This window comes from Artibeus jamaicensis, unplaced genomic scaffold, assembly GCF_021234435.1.
Source record: "Artibeus jamaicensis isolate MK-2021 breed Jamaican fruit bat unplaced genomic scaffold, CSHL_Jam_final contig_233, whole genome shotgun sequence".
Taxonomy (NCBI): Eukaryota; Metazoa; Chordata; class Mammalia; order Chiroptera; family Phyllostomidae; genus Artibeus; species Artibeus jamaicensis.
In genome coordinates this window covers 26,752,045-26,776,110 of record NW_026521486.1, presented here as the reverse complement: position 1 = coordinate 26,776,110, position 24,066 = coordinate 26,752,045, and the positions used below count along the sequence as shown (strand labels likewise).

Genomic DNA, 24,066 nt, shown 5'->3' with positions numbered 1-24,066 from the left:
GGAAGCTCAGAGAATCCCAAAGAAGTTGGACCCAAGAAGGAACACACCAAGGCACATCATCATTACATTAGCTAAGATTCAAATGAAGAAGAGAATCCTAGAAGCAGCAAGAGCTAAGGGGACAGTCACCTACAAAGGAGTCCCCATCAGACTGTCAGCGGATTTCTCAAAAGAGACCTTACAGGCAAGAAGGGGCTGGAAAGAAGTATTCCAAGTCATGAAAACCAAAGACCTACAACCAAGATTGCTCTATCCAGCAAAACTTTCATTTAGAATGGAAGGACAGATAAAGTGCTTCTCAGATAAGATCCAATTCAAGGAGTTCATTATCACCAAGCCCTTATTATAGGAAATGTTAAAGGACTTTTAGAGAGATAAAAAAGATGAACAGTGAAAGGACAGCAAACTCACAGTTATTAACAACCACACCTAAAACAAAAGCAAATTAAGAGGACAGCTAGATCAGGAGTGAACCATAGAAATGAAGATCATGTGGAGATCTTCCCTGTTAGCAACAGGGAAGTGGGAGGAGGAGAAGGGGAGAGAAGGTACAGAAAATAAGTAGCATAGACAGTAGATAGAAAATAGATAGGGGAGGGTAAGAATAGTAGGGAAATATAGAATCTAAAGAACTTGAGACACGTGTTCATGAACTAAAGGGGGGAAATGGTGGGGGAGGGGTGTGCATGGTGGAGGGGAATGGAGGGGGGAAATAGAACAAATATAATAGCATAATCAATAAAATAAAAAATATATATATATAAAAAATGCACCCTTATGTTAGCTTTTCCTCATTCCCTGTTTTATTCCACCAGCCCCCTATTCCTGTTCCCTGGGAACACTCCCCGGAATAATCTGATTCCTCTGGAGACTAAAACCTGAAACTCCTGCTTATAATGTTGTTGGCCGGACATTGTTCATGAGTCAGCTATTTTCTTAGTGATTCTGATGAAGAGTCAAAGGAAATCTAAAAACCAAATATTAATTTATTGAGAACCATTTCACAAAAGGGAAGATCAATGCCAAGTGCACAGAAAAAGAGATCCTGAGAGACTATGCTCAGGATCATATGATGATCATATGATGAGCATATGAGACTGTGTTCATAAAAGAGAAAAGCAACTCAAGGATCAGAATCAGTGAAGTACTAGCTAAACCCAATCTGAGTAGATTGAATTGCAATCTTAATCTTTTTACATTTTCTCTCACATATTCAGAACCTCTGCTCTCTTGTTTCTCTTTTTTCTAGCTTCCTGAATATATTAGCCAAAATTGTATTGCTCAGGGTTCAATACCACTTACTCTAGCATAAATGAGGTGCTAGGAAAATTATGCTCCAAATTTGGGTGAGAGTGATTTAAATCATTTATGACTATTTTGCAAATTCCAAGACAGTTAGAAATTTTTTTAACTTAACTGAAGACAATTAAATCATAGAAAATATTAGAATACACAAGTAAATAAAATTTTAAATGATTATGCTTCTTCCATCTTTATTGATAGAAAAAAATACCCTGATTTTATAAAGTAACATTCCCATTCATTCAACAAATATTTATCAACCGCGTTGTTGAGAATGTTGCTGTTAAAAAACGTTTAGATCTTATTCTCCACTTGCACAACTCTGGAGAAAACATCAATACATGGTGCTTGTACTGGGAGCAGCTGAGCCATTCTCTAGGCTCCTCACCTGAACTTGAACATGTATTGTGATTACTTCAGTTATTTCAGGCTAACTTCTGCGAATGTTACAGTAAACCTCACTTTCACTTCAAAAACACACACAAGTAAACTAGACTCACAGGAATGTGACTGTGCCAGGCACAGTGATTCCAGAATATTCTGTGGCAAGCCGCAGCAGTCCCTGCCTTCAGAGAGCTTGTATAAAGCTAGGTTAGGTTTTGAATTATGTAATATTTTTCTACCTTTTTGCTATCTTTTTACATCATCTGCTTCCTAACTTGAGATTTTTTTTTTAGAAAAAATTATAATGGTTTAAAAGCTGTTAAAGGACTTAAGAAAAAATATTGTGCAGTGCTGGGAAAACCAGAAAGATGCATGGAGAAAACATCGAGGAATAGAGGACATTGATTAGGAGTGAATTGAGAAACTCAGATTTTGGTGTAATTTTCAAAGCATCTGGTAAATTGGTCAGCTCATTACTAGCAAATTTTTATCATTGAATTCTCATGAGGCCTGGGCAGGGGACCTTCCTTCGTGAGGACTAGAGTAAGGTCAAAAAGCACAGATTTGCAGACATTTGTTATTGGTGGTCGGAAAATTAGGTCAAATGTGGCAGTACCTGTAGCAATGAAAGCACAGCCCTTGAGTACTTAGATTGAGAGCAAGCCAAGTTCATAGCAAAAGGAGCTACTGGAATGGAAAACAAAAGGAAGGGAAGGTCAGGATGCTGATGAGAAATGCCAACATTTTGGAGAAGGGAACAAAGCTAAAAATCATGTTATGTGGGCAGAACTGAAAGAGACGAGAGACTGACAAGTGTTGCCTTCCTTTTTTTACAATTTCTGTTCATGATCCCACCCTTCCTGCAGCCATTTGTGGTTATTTTTTGTTTAGTCAGTCCTGCTTTCTCATTTCCCTACAGACTCCCTGGAGGTGAGGGTAGCAGAGAATGTGAGAGAAAGGCTGGGAAGGGCTGAGGCTATGGCTTTTGTGGTCCAAAATCAATTTGGAAGGCATATTTATTGTACTTGGGAGGCAAAGAAGGGAAGTTTCTATGAATACTGCTTACAATTCTCAAATCATGGCCAATTTGTGACTTTATTAACAATTAGACTATTGCTTGCCATCGGGAGTTCACACAGTATTCTGCCTGTGACAGTCAATGTCCTTACCTCCACTTAACCACTTTTTAGAGAAAGCCTACCATTGTGGTCATGATGCTCTGAGATTACAATTATACTTTTAGTGCTTATTGGATAAACAATCATTACAACAAAAAACCAAAATGGTGAGTCACTTTTGAATTTAATCTGAGCTGGAATTTCTAGTATCTTAACCCCTAAAACCTCAGTATGTCCAAACCTATTCCTTCCCAGACCGATTCCCCACTTGCTCCCTTTCTCAGTGAATGACACAGCATTCATCCACTGAGTCCCAACCTAGAACCCGAGAGTCATTCTGGCCTCCTCTCCTCTTTGATGACCTGAGTGTAAAGTTTGTCTTTAACCGGAGCAGCCGTGCAGTGGTTTCTTAGGCAGAGAAATGAACACAGTATATACCCTATCTTTTCTCCCCTTCTTTTTTCTGGTTTTTCTTTCTTTTCCTAAGTCTCTCTTCCTTTCACAAATATTTACTGAGTATCCATTATAGGCTGGGCACCATACCTAATGCCGAGGAAACAGTTTTGGGCTTCAGTGGTTCATAGGTAGAAGCGGGAGCAGACACTTAAGTTGCAGTACAAAGTAATAAGACCTAAAGATGTATATACTAGGTACATTAAGCTTGTAGAGCAAATCAGCCCCTTCAAAGGGGTGCTGCTTCCTAAGTCTAAATTAGCAATTTTGAGATTGCTAGGTGGCTAACAAGAGAGAAACTCTCAGGCAGAGGAAGGAGCATATGCGACTCCGCGGTGGTGGCCCAGCTCCTGGTGGGTTGGGTGGTGTGTGACCCTTTCCAGATTGTAAAGTGCAAGGGGCAGTGGATGAAGCTGGTGGGTAGGCAGCTACCACAGAATGCAGAGAGAGCTTCTGTGGTAGCTTTGCTTTGATCCGTGTGGCAATAGAACATGTTAATTTACTAGAGGGGGAGGAGCCACCACAGAGAGAAAACTTTAGGGTGCTGGAGGAAGAAGATATAGGTTAGAACACTTCCTAACAAGATGAGAGGGGTGAGATTGAGAGCACCCATGGGTAGATGGATTAAAATGAACAAGAAGAGAGACGTGAATATAGGATTTGTGAGGATGAATTCACAAAATTATCAAGACCTTGAGGGGGTCACAAGTGATAGTTTTTATTTTTATTTTTTATTTTTTGCTAAATAGGAATCTAATGTCATGTAAGAGTTAAGCAGGAAAAATAGGATAAGGAGCCAGAGAATGCGAATGCTTTGACCCAGCTGCTGAGCAGAATGGAAGGCCCTGGCGACCAGGGACGTGAACCCTGTCCTTGGCTGAATGAGGAAGTGGGCAAGGGCTCCAGCTCCGTCCTGGCTGCTCTCCCATCTCTCAGGATGGAGCCCGTAGATCCACCTCTGTGATGTTATAACCACGCCCCTACAAACTTCAACTGGTATCTTTGCTATGGGCTGATCCCCCTTGATTAAGGTTCTGGTTTTTCCTCCACTTGCAACAAAGACAAACTATTGTGGCAGATGTCCCAATTTGTTAGAATGGAATTCTTTAAACAGTGAATGTGTTGAAATTGTTTACATAGAAGAAAAATACATAAGAAAATCAGTTCAATGGCATCCTATCATTCTTCCCTTTTCTTTTCTTCCAGAAGTCTCCTATGCGACTGCATACTGGATACCTGCTGAAAAGACAGTGCATGTCAAAAACGTACTAGACAAGAGCGGGGATGCCTATGGCTTCTATAATAACTCTGTGAACACCACAGGCTGGGGCATCCTGGAGATCAAAGCAGGGTATGGTTCTCAGACTCTGAGCAATGAGGTCATCATGTTTGTGGCTGGCTTTTTGGAGGGATACCTCACTGCCACGTAAGTACCCCAGTCCCTCATGGGGGAGAACTGTCAGGGGACCTCTGTCTTTTTCTGTGTCCAGCAGGGTAGCCCTTGTCTTCCGGAATTGTGTGTTAGTAGCTGTACTAATGTACATTAGTAGCTGTAGTAATATCTCCTATGACAGAAATATCAGAATTACATTTGTACTCTCAGTCAGTACCTGCCCCCAAGGAACAAAGTGGCCCGTCAAGGTACTGCTCAGTTGGCACGGCGCAGGCTTTTTAAATCTTGCCTTCTCCAGGAACGGTTTTAAGAGACAGCTAAGCCATCTCGTCCTGCTAGTTATTGTCCAGCAGAGAACAAGTAGGAGGTGAAGTGACTCTTCAAGAACCACAAAACAGAGAAGGTTAATTAAAAAAAAAAAAAACATGAGAGCATTTCTTTTCAACAGTCTTAGAACAATACTTTCGAGTGGGTAAAGAAATTTTTAATTGAAAATTTTAAATTTGAAACTGATTTTAAATAGAAATTCCGGTTCTATTATTACTTGGTTCTTGTGTCCTTTGTCTTATAAAGATAACAAAAATGCAGTTAATGGTGATGCAGACAGAACTCATTCTTTTAAGAGAAAAACTCTTCAAGGAAAAGAAAGTTGCAACCCATTTAACCAAGCCTCAGTCTTTCTTTGCTATAAAGTGTCTGGATAAGTCAGCTTTCTGTTTTTAACGTTCTGTGACCTAGATTACTGAGGGCAGTCTAACCAAAACTTATTTTGCACTGTTACCGCCTTGGTCATAGTAAGTACAATGCAGTCTTAATCGGTTTCTGCATTCTGGAGGTTATATTGGATGTTGGGTGACTGGTTATTAAGTTCTGGCTGCTTCTTTCAAATTTAAACTAGAAATTCCCATTTTTGTTTTTATGCCAAATTTTTGTTACCCTACCATTGGAGACCCTTCATATAGTATACTACTCAGAGGCGCATACAACTTTATAAACCCAGCAAGATATTTAAAACATGTTTCTGGCTGTATTACACATGTACAATCTGAACTTGTTATCTTTCATTCCAAATTTTTATCCACTTCTATATTCACTCATTTGATTGCCTTATTTGAATTGAATTGCAAATTTGAAGAAATATTTTTTATCAACTGACTGACTGGAAAGAGAGAGAGAAGCAGTGATTTGTTGTTCCACCCATTCATGCTTTTACTGGTTGATTCTTGTGTGTGCCCTGACTGGGGATTGAACCCACAACCTTGGTGTATTGGGACAACATTCTAACTAACTGAATTACCTGGCCAGGGCTGGAGAAGTAATTTGGGCAGAAATTGTGTGAATATAAGCATAGTAGATGAACTCATGCGTGCCAGCCATAGTGGGTTATTGAGGGAAACTGTGTGATTTGAAGACAGCAGCTCTAGTCCTGAGACTGTTGTGAGAATAAGCATGTCTGCCTTGGAGATGGTGTCCCTACCAGAGAGCTCAGGAGTGTGGCTGAGAGGACTTCGGACAAAGGTGGCACTTCAATACTCTTCTGTCTCAGGAAAAACTGGTTTTAACATTTCGCTTTTGTGGATGACTTTACCATTTCCCCCCAGTTCTTCATATAAAGCACTAACCTATCCTTGATTACCTTTATCCACTTTCTAAGAACATCCATAAATAAAGGAGCCATTTTATTAACAACTTTTTAAATACTTTTATTTTAGAGTAAAAATTACTTAAATTTTATTTCTTAAAAAAATAAGTCACTTAGCTACTGGTCACTAACTGTTTTATTGTTCTCTTTGCCTTTTGCCGTGTCTTTTCCAAGAAAATTCCACATGTAGAAGTCAGTCTTTTATGATTAAAGCAAATACACAACTTCCTGCATATTGTGATCCATTTTCAGGATCTGGCAACTGAGTCAGCCTTCTCTTCAGACCAGTAGCAGCAGCCCATGGGTGAGTGATCAGGAGAGAGGGAGAGGCCAGTCTCGCAACCTCAGTCAGTGCTGGTCCGTAAGGGATGATTGGGAAACCCTGGGCAGCATTTCCGCTGCACAGAACAACCAGAAAAGAGGGCTTTAATCTGAAGTACCAGAAAAGTCCGAGAGGAAGGCATCCAGTGGACCAGAGCAGTCAAAGAAGGCTTTGTGGAAGGGTGAGTTGTGGGTCTGGTGCTTGACGGATGAGAACCATTTTACTTGGCTGGGAAGAAGGAAGCAATCATTCTGGGCAGAAGGCAGTGGGACGGAGCACTGAAAACGGCCCTGACTCTGAAAGAGTACATTGCATTTACAAAGAGCGAGGAGTGGAGGCTCTGACTGAGCCAGCAGAGGGCAACAGGTTTAGAAAAGGCAAATGGGGGCTGTACTGTGGAAGGCTTTGGAATGTAGACCGCTCCAAGGTTATCCTCCTCTATTCCAAGCACAGAGTGCTAAGAAGTTCCGTGAGTTTAAAAGACGACTGCTCTGTTCGTCTTCATATTGTATTTATGACCATGGCAGTTCTCCCTGCCTGCTCAAGGATGGGCTTCCTGTATGTGGTACCAAGAATCTGAGGGACTACTGCTCCATAGAGACCGTGATATATCTCATTGAATAAGAGCTGCTGGTGAGCAGGAAGATGCATGATAACTGAAGGGAGAGAGAGATAACAGCATTTGTATGTTTGAAGAAGGGAAGGAAAAGAGAAAAAGAAAGAGGAGGGAGAAAAGGCAGCAAAGAAGGGAAAAGAAGAGAAGGAAGATGAAGAAGAATTGCAGTCTAAACTCTCTTTAAAAGGGCGTGTCCTCCCTTGCCAGGTAGCTCAGTTGGTTAAAGCATCATCCTGATACACCAGGGTGGTGGGTTGGATCCCCAGTCAGGCACATACACAAGTCAACCAATAAATGCATAAAGAAGTGGAACAATAAATTGCTGTCTCTTTCATCCTCTCTGTCTCTCCTTTGTCTTCCTACCTCAAATAAGAAGGGGCGAGTGTGCATTTCCCATAAGCTACTTTTCAGAGGCTTATGGGAAATTTTAAGCGCATTCCTGAAAAGTCAGATCAGTAGGGGCATTTCCAAATCAGCATTCATTTAAAGGAACAGCCTTGTGCCTAGCTGAAAGCTCAGGTTAGTGGGATGTGAGCCAACATGCTTAAAACAGACCTCTGGCAATGAGTTGGGGAAGAGGGGAGAGAAGGAGGAAGCTATCTGTTTCCTTCCTCTTCTTCTGATGTGGTCCAGGAGAAGGCTTGTCGCACATTCTGATGCCCAACAGTTTGCTTCGAGGGAAGAAGATAGGCCAACGGAGTCAAGAAGCTGGGCTCACAGTGACAAGCTCTAGCAAGGAGACAGAACAGAGGAGATGCTGGAGCATTCATGGGACTTGGACTCCTAGACCGAAGGCACCAGCAAGGACTGTCTGCAGTCAGCACCATGGCTGCACAGCCCACCGTCTGGACTGAGCAGGGAGAGGCAGTGTGGCTCCCTCTGAGCAAAGGTTCCCAGCATTCTCTCAAGCAAAGCAGAAGAGCTTACATGTCAGCTATCTCAAGGCTGAGGCTGTAGCCACAAAATCAACAGTAGAGAAGGAATACAAGTCACAGGCTATGCTTTCTGTTTGTTTGCTGGCTTGTCTTCAGCTACACATGGGCAATTGTCTACAAAGTAATAGCATCTTCTTACACAAATATCATTTTATCAACTTAAACCATACAACATCCTCCTAGGGACTTTTATTTGTGAAGCTTTCCCAGGTATGATTGACTCCACATATCAAGACACTGCCTTGAAGCAAGGGCATCTGAGCCTGAGCTGACAGGGAAGTGGGTTGTGCCAGAGGCCAAAAGAAAGAGCCATCTTGTCTCATTTTGCTCTCAACTTGGAAAGCTGCTCAGGCAGCTGCCAAGGAGTGGGAGCACTGGGCTGCCACCTTTCCCCACAGCGCCACGTCTACAATGGAGTGCTGTTCCTCACAGTCTCCTGACTCTTGGCAGGAGGAGGTGTCTGAGAAGATGAATATTGTGTGCTGAACAATTGAGATATTCAGATAAGGAGACCCATTTACCAACCCTGGAAGACATAATTTGCTCTTTTCAACCTATGGGATACTCGAGAGACCGAATGAAAACAGACAAAAAAATATTCTCACATCTTCCATCATTTCCTTTAAATTTGTCATTTCCTTGAAGTTTTACAACACTTCCAGTTAACAATTTGGTCCTGGGCCCAGCCCTTTGTACCTTTCATGAAGCTCGAGGTCATCTACCCTTGCTGCTTTGGCAGACTAATTTCATCCAGGGCGGTGGCGGCAGCAGCAGCAGATTCAGCTGGGCCATAGTTTGGATTAGGCACAAGATACTTTCAGAGGCTTTTCTTACTGTCTGGCACTTCCACATGCTCTCTTCTTTTCCCCGTCTTCTTCTACTATCTATGGCCCCACTCATCTCCTGGGGAGTCACTCGCTGCAGGCCTCACCATGCAAGCCTTCACTCCAAGAGGGCTCCTGAGCTATGCTGGGATGCCCCTCAGTCTCTCGCCCTTCCCCTTTCTAGCAACTCTTAGAGCCATGATTCCTGAGAACCAAATGCTGCCTCTTGCATCTCCACCAGCTGAAATATTGCCCAGCCTCCTAGATGCATCTCAGAGGCTGTCTTTCTGATGAAGCTTTTTCTGATTCCATTCCCACTGGACTGGAGCTCTGTCTCCCCCACCCCGCCCCAGCACCATCTGTTAGTGCCTAAGGGCAGGGTCCTATCTTATTCATCTTTGAATACCCCAGACACCTGGCCCAGTGCTTCTGCCCTCAGCAGAATTTAATTACATGCTTATTAGGTTTAATTGAATTCTGTTGTTGTTCCAATTCTATTAGAGATGAATTAGGAGAGTGAGATACATATTTCCATGCATTGTGTTGCCTACAAACCTTGATCGAATTGAGCTTCTTCCTCTGTTTTTAACTCTATGGAGTGGCTCCCTAAGAGTTGCCATTCAGAGTCTCTGATATTTCATTAATGATGTAAAATCTGTTAAATAGTCATAGATTGATTTTTAATAGAGTGAGTCAAGAAACCTTTCTGGAAAGAATGGTGATGAGGGTGTGAAGACCTGGTCTACTCTGGTTTTGAACAAAGTGACTGACTTTGTGTTGCTGAAGTGGCTGGTGAGATGACCCCTGGAATCACCCAGGAAGCACGAGCCAATTCAGCGCAACAAATACTTGTTACACTACCCGTACCAGGTTCTGGGAATGGGGAGAAAGGTAGGGGGAAAGTTAATTCCTAAGTACATTCTTCAAAGAGGATGCCTTTCAAATTAATATGTCGACACAACAGTTGCTAAAACTAGGATTAAGAGATTGTTAGCAAAATTATGGCACAAGTAGAGAAAATAGTTAAGGGTGGTACCTTTTTTGTGTTTGGTCTACCGCCAAGAAATAGCTCAAAAATCTCCTTCACACTCCCAACTTACCCTTTTGATATTAGAAACTGAATATGCTTCCAGGTCAAGGCTATGGGCAAAGGAAAGATAAGTAAGACACAGTCTCACTCTCAAAAATGTCAAAAATCCCATCAACTAGTAATTATCTGAAACTTAACATGAACCACAAAATGATGATGGTGATGATGACGATGATACCTAGCATTTATAAAGCATTTAAAAAGTACCGGACATTGTTCAAAGTATTTTACATATATTAAATTATTTAATCCACAAAATGTTATGAGGCATTTGTCACTGTTATCTCCATATCACTGATATGAAAGTCCCAAAGCTAGTTAGCAGGAGCTAGGGTTGGACACCAGGCTGTCTGGTTACAGAGTTTGTGCACATGCACACATGTACATATACACATAGTAGCACACGCTCCAATGAATAATCACTATGGAAGATACTAAAGAAGCCCAATATGGTCTCTGACCAAGGAAGTCAAAACAGAAAACAGTAGGAGATAGTGGATGACAAGTGAGTGCTAAATAACGTGTATTCACACAATGCAGAAAGATTCAGGAAAAGGTGGGGATACTTGTGTCTCCATGATTCTCTTGTAAAAATTTGTGTGAGAGACATGAAAGTGAGCAAAATTTCAGCCCAAGTTAGGAGGAAATTTACTGGTTTTACACACCACAGGAGCTAAAACTAAATCTAACACATCTGTGACATCGACTCTAGTGTGAACTTTGTTTGAAGAGAATTCAGAATGTGGAGGAATTAGCAATCTTGCTCGTGATCACAGAGCCTAGAAGTGGTGGAGTCAAGCTTTACTCAGAATCCAAAGCTTGCACTTCTAACTGCTATATTCTGTTTCTCTACCAAACAAAAGTGTAGGGTCCCAGGCACAGGGATCAGAGAAGGGCCTCAACCCAAGGAGCCTGCAAATGGATTGTGTTCTGCAGGGCCCCTGAATGGAGCAGCATCATTTGAGGCCTCCCCTTCTGATCTCAAGGTGGGGGTTTGTCTTCCCATGCTCTGAATGCCAGAATTGAAAAATCTAGTCTCTGCCAAAAAAAAGAAAGGAAGAAAAAGAAAAAGAAAATTTGTCAGTAGTTCAAGCCCAGTTATCCTCCTGTATCTCCATCTGTCTTGTCTATGGTTACATGGATGCCCTCAGCAACCACCCACCAGTCAAGATTAATGTTCACCTGTTTCATGGCTCCTCAACCTCGGCACCACTGGCATTTTGGGATGAATTCTTCTTTTGGTGTGGAGGCTGTGCATTGTAGGATGTTTAGCGACATCTGTTGTACCTTGCCCACTGGTGTGGCAACCAAAAATGTCTCCAGATATTGCCAAATGCTCCCTAGAGGGAAAAATCACTCCAGTTGAGAAACAGTGCCTTGTTTTTTAAGTAAACTGGAAAATTGAGGGAATTCAGAACTGTGAATGGAGCTAGGAAGGATACAATGACGAAAACAATGTGTAAAAATTATGAATTTTTTAACTTTTTTATTGATTATGCTGTTACAGTTCTTCTATTCCCCCTTTATTCCCCTCCACCCTACCCCCCCATCCCCACCATTACCCCCCTTTAGTTTATGACCATGTGTCTCAAGTCCTTTAGATTCTATATTTCCCATGCTATTCTTGCCCCCCCCATCTATTTTCTATCTACTGTCTATGCTACTTATTTTCTGTACCTTCTCCCCCCTTCTCCTCCTCCCACTCCCCTGTTGCTAACCCTCCATGTGATCTTCATTTCTATGTTTCCACTCCTGATCTAGCTGTCCTTTTAGTTTGCTTTTGTTTTAGGTGTGGTTGTTAATAACTGTGAGTTTGTTGTCCTTTCACTGTTCATGTTTCTTTAACTTCTTTTTCTTAGATAAGTCCCTTTAACATTTCATATAATAAGGGTTTGGTGATGATGAACTCCTTGAATTTGATCTTATCTGAGAAGCACTTTATCTGCCCTTCCATTCTAAATGAAAGTTTTGCTGGATAGAGCAATCTTGGTTGTAGGTCTTTAGATTTCATGATTTGGAATACCTCTTTCCAGCCCCTTCTTGCCTGTAAGGTCTCTTTTGAGAAATCTGCTGACAGTCTGATGGGAACTCCTTTGTAGGTGACTGTCCCCTTAGCTCTTGCTGCTTCTAGGATTCTCTCCTTCATTTTAATTTTGGCTAATGTAATGATGATGTGCCTTGGTGTGTTCCTTCTTGGGTCCAACTTCTTTGGGACTCTCTGAGCTTCCTGGATTTCCTGGAAGTCTATTTCCTTTGCCAGAATGGGGAAATTCTCCTTTATTATTTGTTCAAATAAGTTTTCCACTGGTGGCTGTGCCTTTTCCCCCTTCTGGTACCCCTATAATTCGGATGTTGGAGCGTTTAAAGATGTCCTGGAGGTTCCTAAGACTCTCCTCATTTCTTTGAATTCTTGCTTCTTGACTCTTTTCTGTTTGGCCATTATTTGCTTTCTTCTGGTCCACTCCATTGATTTGAGTCCCAGTTTCCTTTTCATTGCTATTGGTGTCCTGTGCAATGCCATTCATTTCAATTAGTTTCGCCTTCATATATTTGTCTAATTTGTCAGTATAATCAACCAGTTCTGTGAGGATCCTGATCACCAATGTTTTAAACTGTGCGTCTGTGAGTTTTGCTATTTCTTCATCGCTTAGATCTATTGGCTCTGGGGCTCTGAGATCCTCCTGCGCCATTCTTGATCTGTTTGGGCCCTTTAAGTGTGAGAAGCGGCGTCTTGGATTCCCAGGTCGCTGGGTTGTGACGCTGTATGTGGGGGCGTGGCCAGAGCGGGGAAATGGCGACCCCCTCTGCCGCTTCTCACAGCTGGGTGCGGAGGAGCAGAGCCTTAGGTGGTTCACCTGGGCCGGGCCACTCAGAGTCGCTGGGATGACCTGTATGTGGAGGTGGGGGTCAGAGCAGGGAAATGGTGGCGCCCTCCATTGCCGCTTCCCGTGGGGACCTGCCGGGCCGGTCCAACCGCCCACTCCCTTGCCTGTCCACCCGCGCACAAATGCGCGACCTCAGTCAACATGCAGCCCCGCTGCTCCGCTGTCTCCCCCGCGGTCGCTCGCCTGGTCGCTCGCTCGGTCGCTCACTAGGTCCGACCCTGCGCCTGGATTCCACGGGCCTGAGTCCGTCTGGCCGAGTCCTCCTGTGCAACCCTGCTCCTCCAGCCGCTGGTTTCGCCCCTTACCGGTCAGGCTGAAGAATTTGTTGTTAACGGACTTCCGAAAAGTTCAATTTTCCGTGTTCTGGCTGTGTTTTCTGTTGCTAATATTTAGTTTTCTCTAATCTTGGTTGTGTGAGAAGGCACGGCACATCCACCTATGCCTCCATCTTGGCGGAAGTCAAAATTATGAATATTTTTTGTTTGCCTGAGTAAGCATGGTAAATCAGTAGCCCATGTATTGTTTTCCAAAAAATAGAACTTTATTTTTATATAAATCATTTTCATTGTAACAGGCCACTCCCTTATGATGGTTATAAAGATGTTGCCATAGTCATTTCTACATAAATAAAATAGTTTATCATTTCAGCTGGGCCAATTCAGAAAGTTCCACTTTTTTCCAGAATGAATTAGTGTTACTGAGGCTTCTTGGAGGGAGGGGGAGATGTTTAATCAGTGGTTCTCCCGTATCTTCCTCTGGCATCCACCAAAGTGAAACAATCTCATTTAGTGTTTAGGTTAGGGGAGTCCCTGCCTGACATCTGATGAAGATCCCACGGTCTCCAGCTATCTACTCAATGCCATCTGAGGTTGCACTTCTCACCACAAGTACAAGTTCTCTGCCCCTGTTAGCTCCATCAGCTGCCAGGGTCCACTGATTTCACTGTAGACCACAAAAGAACACATTTGGCTGTGCCCCAAACTCATTGAAGTGTTCAGAAGTGCTATATTTGGCTCATAAGCCCAGACAGTCCAAACAGCTATTTCTATTTGCCCGGGCAGTCTTGGAATGGGACACTATAGGGTTATAACCTCCCCGAGCAAGAGAGTCATCAAATTCCCTCAGAATTCCTGCATTTCATTCACCTGAAGTGTGAGGCCAGGGCAGAGGGCCCCTTCCTTGTCACCCACATACCTGTCTAGTTTCAGAGGTGGTGGAAAGAGAAGGGTGACCAACTTAATCATCAAATAGATGTGGCGGCATAAAGATACATAAGTAAAAGTTAAATGTGATCATTCAACTTTTAAAAAACATTTATAAATAATTTGAAAGAAATACTGTCTTGAAGTAACATTTAATGGATTCAAGGACCATAAAATAAAAGAGATCAAAGGATTTTATTTCAATGCTGTTTCCCTAACTGGCAATAAAACTCTATTCTCATTCTATCAGTTTTAGTTCTGGAAGCTGCAGTAAGTTCTCACTTAATGTCATTGATATGTTCTTGGAACTGCAGTGCAATGACTTGTAAGGAAGCCAGTTTTACCAAAGGTTAGTAGACACCAACAAGAGTTAAGTTCCTACTGCCTCTCATCAATGTTACAACAAAATGTTGGGAATGACATTTGAGGACCCACTGTACTAGATAAAGGGTATCTAAATCTCGAAAGTACAGGGAACCAAATTCCCCATCTTGAAATCTGAGTCACTTCCTGTTTACAATGCTGACCTTCCTGGTCAGTAAAAAACATCAAATGAAAACCAAAACTAGGCCTTTACATAAGCTTTCAGTGCAGAGAGTCAAGGTGTTCACAATTTGACTGACTTTGCTCCAAACTTACAGCCCATGATAGATGAAATATATCAAAAGAGCATCATAGTAATTCAGCCGGACACCCAAACGAGATTAAACATTTTTTGAACAAGAAAAGGAACAGAAAGCAGAATGCTGAAGTATGAATCTGCTGGGCCCTCGGTCTGGATCAGGCAAAGACAGCCCAACCTGCTGATGCATGAAGGCCTCAGTGTGCTGGGTGAGCTGAGTCGAGGCTGAGAGCCCAAGTTACTTTGCTACTTTCGACTGTGCACTAGGCAACCACGGAGTAAGCTCTATTGATGTGTACCCTAGCCTAAAGGTTTATAAGAAACCAAGAGCTTGGGAAAGGGGCCTGGGCAACCTAGAACCAAATCCCACATATGTGGGTTCAGTTACAATTTCAGCTCCAGTATTCCATAGGAAAGAAGTCCCCAAAGTTATTCTAAGATCTAGTTCTCAGGGAGTCAGAGAGATATACTAAGGGGAAAATGAGAGAGACAGAGAGATGTCAAATAAATAAAAATGTCTGCACCCTAAAGTTCCAAAATATACAGATTGAATGCTAAGAAAAAGTCAACAAAATCAACACTATCATGAATATACCCCAGATTAATTTTATACAATGTTTTAACAAAAGCTTTAAATATTCTTATGGAACTTTGACTTATAAATGAAGGAAAACAGAAGAGTTTATGGAACAAAAGAATAAGATATTTTAAAATAACCTATTTGAAATGTTATAAATAAAATTATGGAAATTAATTTCTAAAAATGTTGATAAATTGATAATTCCTAGATGCAGAGAAAAAATTCTGTATCAGAAGTTAGTAATGACTGATTATATAATATGCTGCCCAAAGAAATAAAGAGATAAAAATAGAAAGCTATTAGAGAGAGGAGTTAAAAAACCACCAATATACAAGGTCTGTCCAGAAGGTATCCAGCCATGTAATAAGAAAAATGGAGACATTTATTGAAGAAGATGCAAGATACAAGAGATGTTGTACATAAAACAATGATGCCTCAGTCCCCTTCAAAGTAGGTACCTTGGGACCTCACACAGTTCTCCCAATTGCCATTAGCTGCCCTGTCATATTTTCCTGAATCTCACTGATAGTCTGAAATCTCTTCCCTTTCAAAGGTGATTTTAGTTTTAGAAAAAGCCAGAAGTCACAGAGTGCCACATCTGGGCTGTTGGGGAGCTGAGTCACCTGGGTGATTTGATGTTTCTCAGAAAAATTCAAAAATGATGCATGAATGGGTGTGCTGTCTTGATGAAGTTGCCAGTCTCCAGTAGCTATAGCCTTCTGAATCATCAAGATCATTTCCATGGAGGAATGTTCGAGTTTAGTGCAAAATTTGAGGGAGATTCATTGCTCTACTCACTCAGTCAGTTTGAATATGATGGCCACACAATAAACACACTCACTCAGTGACTAGTCATCCCTTCTGACTAGCGCAGTGAGGTTGTCATTGTTCACACACGTACACTCCAGTCCACTCTCCTCGGCTGCCAGGTTGCGTCCATGTCACACAAACCATTTTTGTTGGATTAACAATGGCTGGACTTTGGGGGACAAACCACGCATTAGGAGTCCCAGAAAAAGAGACTGGAGAGAATGTCATATAAGCAATAGTTGGTAGGGTAATAGTTGAGGCTTTATTAAAATCGAAAAATGCATGAGTCATTAGTTGGAAGACACAGATTATTAAATTGCTACAACAGAGTCAGTACTACAGAAAATTGAGAATAGAGAGAATAATCTTGAAATCTACCAGAAAGGAAAGACATTGCCGACAAAGGAATTGCAGCAAGACTGACAGCGTACTTCTCATCAACAGCAGCAGAGTCAGAAGGTAGGAAGGTAACATCTTAAAAGTACTGAGGAAGAATGACTGGAATTTTATAACCATTTAAATGATTCAAGAGCAAGGTCACAAAAGTATATTTTCAAATATATAAAATAAAATGGTTTACCACCCACAGACTTCCACTAAACAAAGAAATTAATAAAATGTTATTGTAAAAGTCAAAAATTAGGAAAAAAGTTAAATAGAAATATTTTTAAATATTTCTTTGAACAATAATATAATGGGAGAACAATAATATAAATCTTTGAACAATAATATAATGGGAGATATCAGTAGGCAGTTAAAGCTTGCTAAAATATGCATTATGTTTCGAGGAGGAGAGAAATATTGGATCAGCCAAAAAGTTCATTTTTTTTCTGTAAGATGGCTCTAGTAGTGCTTAGTTGTCTTTAATTTCATTAAAAACAGATACTGTTAGATTGCATTCAGACAGCTGTCATGTCAGCATGCATTTAAAAAGAAGCTTATCAAAACTGGTGAATTTTTGTGTGGCCATTTTCATATTGAAGATGGGAGAAAATACATAACATTTTCAGCATAGTATGCTTTATTATTTCAAGAAAGATAAAAATGCAACTGAAATGCAAAAAAGATTTGTGCAGTGTTTGCAGAAGCTGCCGTGACTGATCAAATATGTCAAAAGTGGTTTGTGAAGTTTTGTGCGGGAGATTCCTTGCTTGACAATGCTCCATGGTCAGGTAGACCAGTTGAAGTTGATAGTGATCAAATAGAGACATTGAGAACAATCAACTTATACCACATGGGAGATAGTCAATATATTCAAAATATCCAAATCACTAAAGTTATTGGTGAAAATAAAAAGCGTGTCTTTTAAATTATAGAAAAAACACCATATGGACTTTTGGCCAACCTAATATAAAATTCATTTAAACTTACTAAGGCAATGAAAAGTTGTATTTTTTAAAATTTTAATTGTTACTTACAGTATAAAAATATGTTTTACATCTTCTAACTCAGCAGAAGTAAAAAAGAAAGATAATGAAAATATCTGAACAAAGAAAACAAAAGGGGGTTAAAGAAAAGTATGGTAAATGGAAAACAAAAAAGATTGTAGTAATAACTCCAAATACATAAAATCACAATAAGTGTAAATGGATTATTTTCATCAGTTAAGATTTTAATTGAAAGGTGTTGCTTAGGGGTACAAACTTGAACCTCATAGACAAATAGTGATGGTAGTCAATAACAGTCTGTTATAAATGTCAAAGCCTCTAAAAGACTAGATCTTCATAGTTCTCACCACAAAAAGGAGTGATGATCGTGGGACCTGAGAGAGATGTTAGCTAACACCACAGTGGTAATTATAATGTAATATATAAATGCATTGAGTCAAGGTGTTGTACACCTATAACTTACACAATGCTATTGTATAAGTTACAGGTGTCAATTATATCTTAATAAAAATGTTTTCTGTACAGCTTCTGAGACACATTTAACTTTTTAAAAGTAAGTTTTAAAATAAAGAGTTCCAAATGACCAATAATCCTGGGATGGGGGGGGCGGCGGAAATTAAAACAATGGGAAACCATTTAACACCCACGAAACTGTTTAAAACTAGAAGGTCTAACCACACCCGGTGCTGGTGAGGCAGTGGCAGGAGAAGTCCGACATGGGCGGGGGCAGCTGGCACAGTCACTGGGGGGGACAGACTGGCAATATTGAGTCCCTCTAGCTGTATAGAGTATTTGCCCCAGATACCCTACTTTTATATAGTATGTATATACTAGAAGAACATCCAAGTATGTAAAAAGATGTTTACAATAATATTTAATAATGCAATATGATCGTGAAAAATTAAAAAACAGTTAAATGTCCATGATGGGTAGGTATACATGAATTGTTATAGTGGTCATACCATCAGCAGCTGCCAAGAATAAGTTTAAGCTGCAGACCATAACACAGATATTTCTTTTAAAAACGTAATGTTGATCCCTGGCCAAGTGGCTTGGTTGGTTAGACTATTATCCCACACACCAAAAGGCTGCAGGTTCAATTCCTGGCCAGGGCACATACGGGAGGCAACTGGTCATTGTTTCTCTCTCACATCAATGCCTCTCTTTCTCTTTCTCTCTCTCTCTCTCTCTCTCTCTCTCAATCAGTAAAATGTATCCTTGAGTGAGGATTTTTTTAAAAAGTAATGTTGAGAGAAACAAGTTAAAGTGGTAGATATGGTCTTATTTACACTTTGTTCTGAAATATGATAAATAATACTCTACATTGTTTATGGTTAAATATATATGCAGTGGAAACATGACGGTATAATCAATCACGGATTCAAAATTGTAGTTTCCTTTGGGAAGAAGGGACAGGATTGGTGACAAAAAGGTGTGCACAGGGGCTTCACATCTATTTTTTTTTAATTTTTAAAAAATTTCATTTCTTTATCTTTAGAAGAGAAGGGAAGGAGAGAGGGAGAGAAATATCAATTCACGGTTGCTTCTCCTGCATCCCCTGCTGGGAACTGGCCCCTGCTGGGAACTGGCCTGCAACCCAGGCATGTGCCCTGAAGGGGAATCAAACTGTGATCTTTGGGTTCGCAGGCCCGTGCTCAATCTACTGAGCTACATCAGCCAGGGCCCTATTTTAATATATATATATATATATATATATATATATATATATATATATATATATATATAGCAAATATGGCAAAATAGAGTGATTTAATAAGGTTATATAATGGATACTTGAGTTATATTTTATGCTTTTCTATACATTAGCAATATTTCCCAATTCTAAACTGTTTGATTTATAAAAGCAATATTAGAGAAGTTTTGCAATAGGGGACATTCCAGTTAGCCAAAAGATTGGGTAATTGACTGTGATGGAGAAATCTAAGGAGAAAAATGGAAATGTAACCATTTTGATCTATCGTTTCAGACACATACACGACCACTTCATAAACCTCTACCCACAGCTGATTAAGAAACCTTCCATCGTGGATAAAGTGCAGGAGTTCATGGAGTATGTACAGTCACTTTTCTCTTCTCATTGAAGCTGCGGGGCCTGAATGTGTCCTTTCGAACCATGATTTGCCTTTCACCGATTTCTTTTTCTGTTCGTCAGGCAGGACTCTGGAGTTGTTATTGTAGTGAGGTGTAGCACATTTTGGTGATAGTATGAAAACTGGTTGCAGACACCAGGCCCTCTAATTTGGGCTCTTTTGGAGGTCAGGTTAAATATCACGTTAGCAGTTGCACAGCTGGAGGAGGACACCATCGGTGTGCAGCAGGCAAATTCAGATCCCTGGATCGCTCCCTCCCCTTCCCCCATCCCCACCCCTGGCGGGAGGGCATGGGATGGGGTGACTCTCCTTCCTCTGGGGTCCTCCCTCTTTCTTCTGTCAGGTGCTTCCTTTTCAGCAGCCTGGGGACTAATCCCACTGTAGTGTTAGCCCGTATCTAAAGTCGTAATTCTTAACATTCTCTGAGAATATTTCTACTTTAATAAAATTGTCTGAAGACTAGTAACTCTCAATATTCAGAAAATTTGTCATATATCTGTGGGATGATGGACTATGAGATTAATTTGGGGATAGAAGAGCTCTTGGTTTGGCCCTCCAAATTACACACCAAGGAACCTCTTCATCAAATGCTAAAGTCCTACAGAGTATCAGTTAAAAACCATTAACTGGGCTAGACCCCATAAAGTAATAATGCTGTATTCTAAAACCGATCTAGAGGTAGCCTGACCAAACCAGAAATGACTTTCAGCACACAGGTGTGTCACAGCAGCCCCCACGAAGTGCATAGAACTGAAAGAGACAGAGTGAAAGGACTATGAAAAACAAGACTTGTTTTTTTTGTTTTTTTTTTTTTTGCTGAGCATGCTAGGACATGAGATTGGAGGAAATGATTAGTGACAACTGAAATAGAATGAACCAGGAACTATAAAAATGATCTGAACAAAATATAAACATGTACAAGCAACCCTGCCCTTGGGAGTTCTTATTTTTTCTTGTTTAACTTTACCTCTTGGTAAAGTTACGCTTTACCAAGTGTAACTGACTTACTGACCTAGTGAGATGTTAGGATTTGATGTGAAGGTACTGGGACTGTCTCTCCTTGACTTTCTCAGGTCTCGGTATCCCAGTCAGGTTAACGCTACACCTGTGCTTTGGCTCCAACTACAGCACAGAGGAAGCTCTGAAGGGAGAGTCCTATCCCAGGGAGAAATTAAAAATCACTTCGGATTTGCCCTGATGGTCTTTCAGAGGGAGTGGAATGTTAGAAGATCCAGAATTTAAATTATACTACCATAATTATCAGAATATGTTATCTTGAAGTGCCCAGGTTTAATTTAGCTTTGGATGAGCAACCACAGAGACCTCTGGGACAAATCTAATTTCTCTGTCAGGAAGCAAGAACAGTGGACACGAAATAACATCAAATATTATGAAGATGACCCGTTTTGGAGACACACAGGCTACGTCATGGCACAAATGGATGGGCTCTATTTAGGAGCAATGAAGAAGTCTATCTTAATAGGGGAAAAGGTAAGGCTTTTAAGAAGCTACTTGATACAGGGTTTATTAAAAATAATCTTTAAAATTACATTCCAGTATAGAAGCAGATCAAATTAGGATTAGAATATAAAGTTCTTGCACACAAGTACCATCTTATTTATCCTGACTCATTGGCTGACACAAAATTAGAGCTTACTTGCTTCTGCATTTTCTCAACCTCTTTCATTACACTGTCTTCTGGGTCAGGGAGAGAGGCTGGTGTGTGTACTGGCTGTCCAAGTAACCTAAGGAAGCTACTGTCTACATGATGTGACCATTGAAGCACAACGTCTAAGTGTGCACATGCTCTGCATCCCATGTCCATGCACACGTCTGTGCACACACATGCCCATGCACAATTTTCTCTTAAAGCTTTACTGAATCATTGAGGATTTAAAGGGAGCATTTAATTACCTCTAAAATTATGGAGCCCTTGTTTCCTGAGGGAGATTATAGATACACACACACACACACACACACACACACACACACACACACACATATTCTGGACAAAAATATACAAAAAAAGACAGTTCATAGAAAAGTGATGCAAAAATTATAAATCATATGATCTCAGTCTTGCTCATAAGATAGAAATTCAAATTAAAACCATATTGAGTAATACTTTTTCACTTGTCACAAATTTTGGCACAAATTCTAAAATGTGAAAGCATCCTCTGTTGGCCAAGCTATGGGGGAAAGGCACTTTTCTAAAACACCAGTGAGGATGCAAAGTAGTGTATCCACTCAGCAGGAATTTTTCAGTCAGTACCAAAATCACATACTCATATACCCTTTGACCCACTTACAGAATTATCACAAAGGCTCACTAGCAAAAATAGAAGCCTATTCATTGCAGATAATTTATAATAACTAATGACTAAAAACAGCCAAAATATAGAAGACTAGTTGCATAAATGATATAGATGCAGACAGGAACGAGGTAGATCTCCTTACACTATTATGGAGGGACTTTCAGAACCTGTTACTCTGTGAAAAATAAAGACAGTGTGTATTGTGTGCTACCTTTTATATAAGATGTGGAGGGAGACAGGTAGATAGATAAACAGACACACAGATTTGCATATCTTTTCAAGAAGAAACAACAATGAAAGAATAAGCCAAAATCTAAAATTAAAAAAAAGAATTACTTATGAAAGCAGGAAGAAAAGGAAGTGGAGGGGAAAGGCTGCATTTCTTCGAATGTAACTTGTTTATACGTTTACATTTGGCTTTGGAACCAGGCAAATGCTGTTGATAACTATAAAATGAAATTAAATCACAAAGAAGAAATGCAGTTCCTGAAATCTGGAAACAAATGGACAGAAATATAGTTAACTGTGTATCAAGCGCATAGCAAAACCATACGGAGAGTAGTTGTTGCAGGTGCCTTTAGAACAGTTATCACTGTGTACCCTAGTGCGACAGGTCCTAAGAACAGGAAGAATCCCCCAAAAAACCCTAAAACAAAATGACCTGAAATTATATTGAGTAATCTTATATAATAATATTGGTATTGTTATTTTGAAATTTGATCAAGTTCAATAGATACAGTAAGATAAAACAAACAAGTAAATAGAGGGGAGGGCAAAAGTACCTTTACAGTTGTGAGTACTCAGAACAGAGCTTACTATAGTATTCTTATATTCTTATTTATTAATTATTATGTGATTCTCCAACAAATGTTGGATATCGAGATTTTCAGCATAAGAAAAATTAATGAAGTAAAGACCCTATCATTTTTTAAGTTGAATAATTAGGTTGGGTTTTTTGTTTTGGTTTTTGGTTAAAATTTCTTTTGTGTGAGTCCTCCCACCGCCTGTGCCTAGTGGGCTGAACCTCGATAGAGCAGCGCTTATCCAGTTAGCCCAAGGTTCATGTTCAAGTCCGATCATTGCTTCAGGGTTAATGCTGTCAAGTCAGTTAGACCTACGTTAAACATACCATCAAAATCAAAAGCATCCTGTCCTGGCTGGTGTGGCTCAGTGGGTTGAGCGCTGGCCTGCCAACCAGAAGGGCACTAAATCAATTCCCAGTCAGGACACATGCCTGGGTTGTGGGCCAAGTTCCCTAGTTGTGCACTTGGGAGAAGCAATGGCTCGCACATCAATGTTTCTCTCCCTCTCTTCCTCCCTATCTTCCCCTGTCTCTGAAAATAAATAAAATCTTTAAAAAAAAGAAAAATCTTAGTTGAATGTGTTTGCTGTAAAGCAGTGACTCTCAACTAGGAGTGATTTCTTTCCAGAGGATATGTGGTAATACCCAGAGACATTTTTGGTTGTCAACACTGGGAGGTACTACTCATGTCTAGTAGCTAGAGGCTGGGGATGCTGTAAAGCATCTTAGAATGCACAGCACCCCCCACCCCCCAAAAAGAATTATCACTAGTGCTGAGACTGAGAAAACCTGGAGAGGCAGCTGTCTTAGGAGAATTTGCCCAAGTCTGTGGATATTAAAACATGCTAAAATACTCATAAACTATAAAGTAAAAAATATTTTATAAGTTTACAATGAAATCTAGTGCATCTGTTACATTAGGGGCCCTTCACAAAGCAATAATATAATGGATCCCTAACAAGAGACACAACAGAAAATGGCATCTGGCTGTCACAAATCAGTGTTGATCATGGTCTCTGTCTTCCCCCAGCCCATGACCCTGTTCCAGATTCAGTTCCTGAATGCCGTTGGAGACCTGTTGGATCTGATTCCCTCTCTTTCGCCCACAAAAGATTCCAGCCTGAAGGTTTTTAAGAGATGGGACATGGGACACTGCTCTGCTCTTATTAAGGTGAGACACACAGCAGTCTTTCTCTTTTTCCTTGCTCTGGTCCACACAGATTTTTTTCTGTGTGACACCCAGGTATGGTAACATCTCATTGGCCCTGGCTA

General features: G+C 40.6%; 1 protein-coding gene across 1 annotated transcript in view; it reads left to right on the top strand.

The window, feature by feature from the left end:
* PLBD1 (phospholipase B domain containing 1) overlaps positions 1 to 24,066 on the top strand; it is a 57,127-nt gene that overhangs the window by 7,684 nt on the left and 25,377 nt on the right. Inside the window, exons 2-5 of the mRNA XM_037136568.2 lie at positions 4,464 to 4,683; positions 19,554 to 19,637; positions 21,030 to 21,168; positions 23,825 to 23,965. Of these exons, the coding sequence (XP_036992463.2) occupies positions 4,464 to 4,683; positions 19,554 to 19,637; positions 21,030 to 21,168; positions 23,825 to 23,965 (584 nt within the window). The remainder of the gene's footprint in view (positions 1 to 4,463; positions 4,684 to 19,553; positions 19,638 to 21,029; positions 21,169 to 23,824; positions 23,966 to 24,066) is intronic.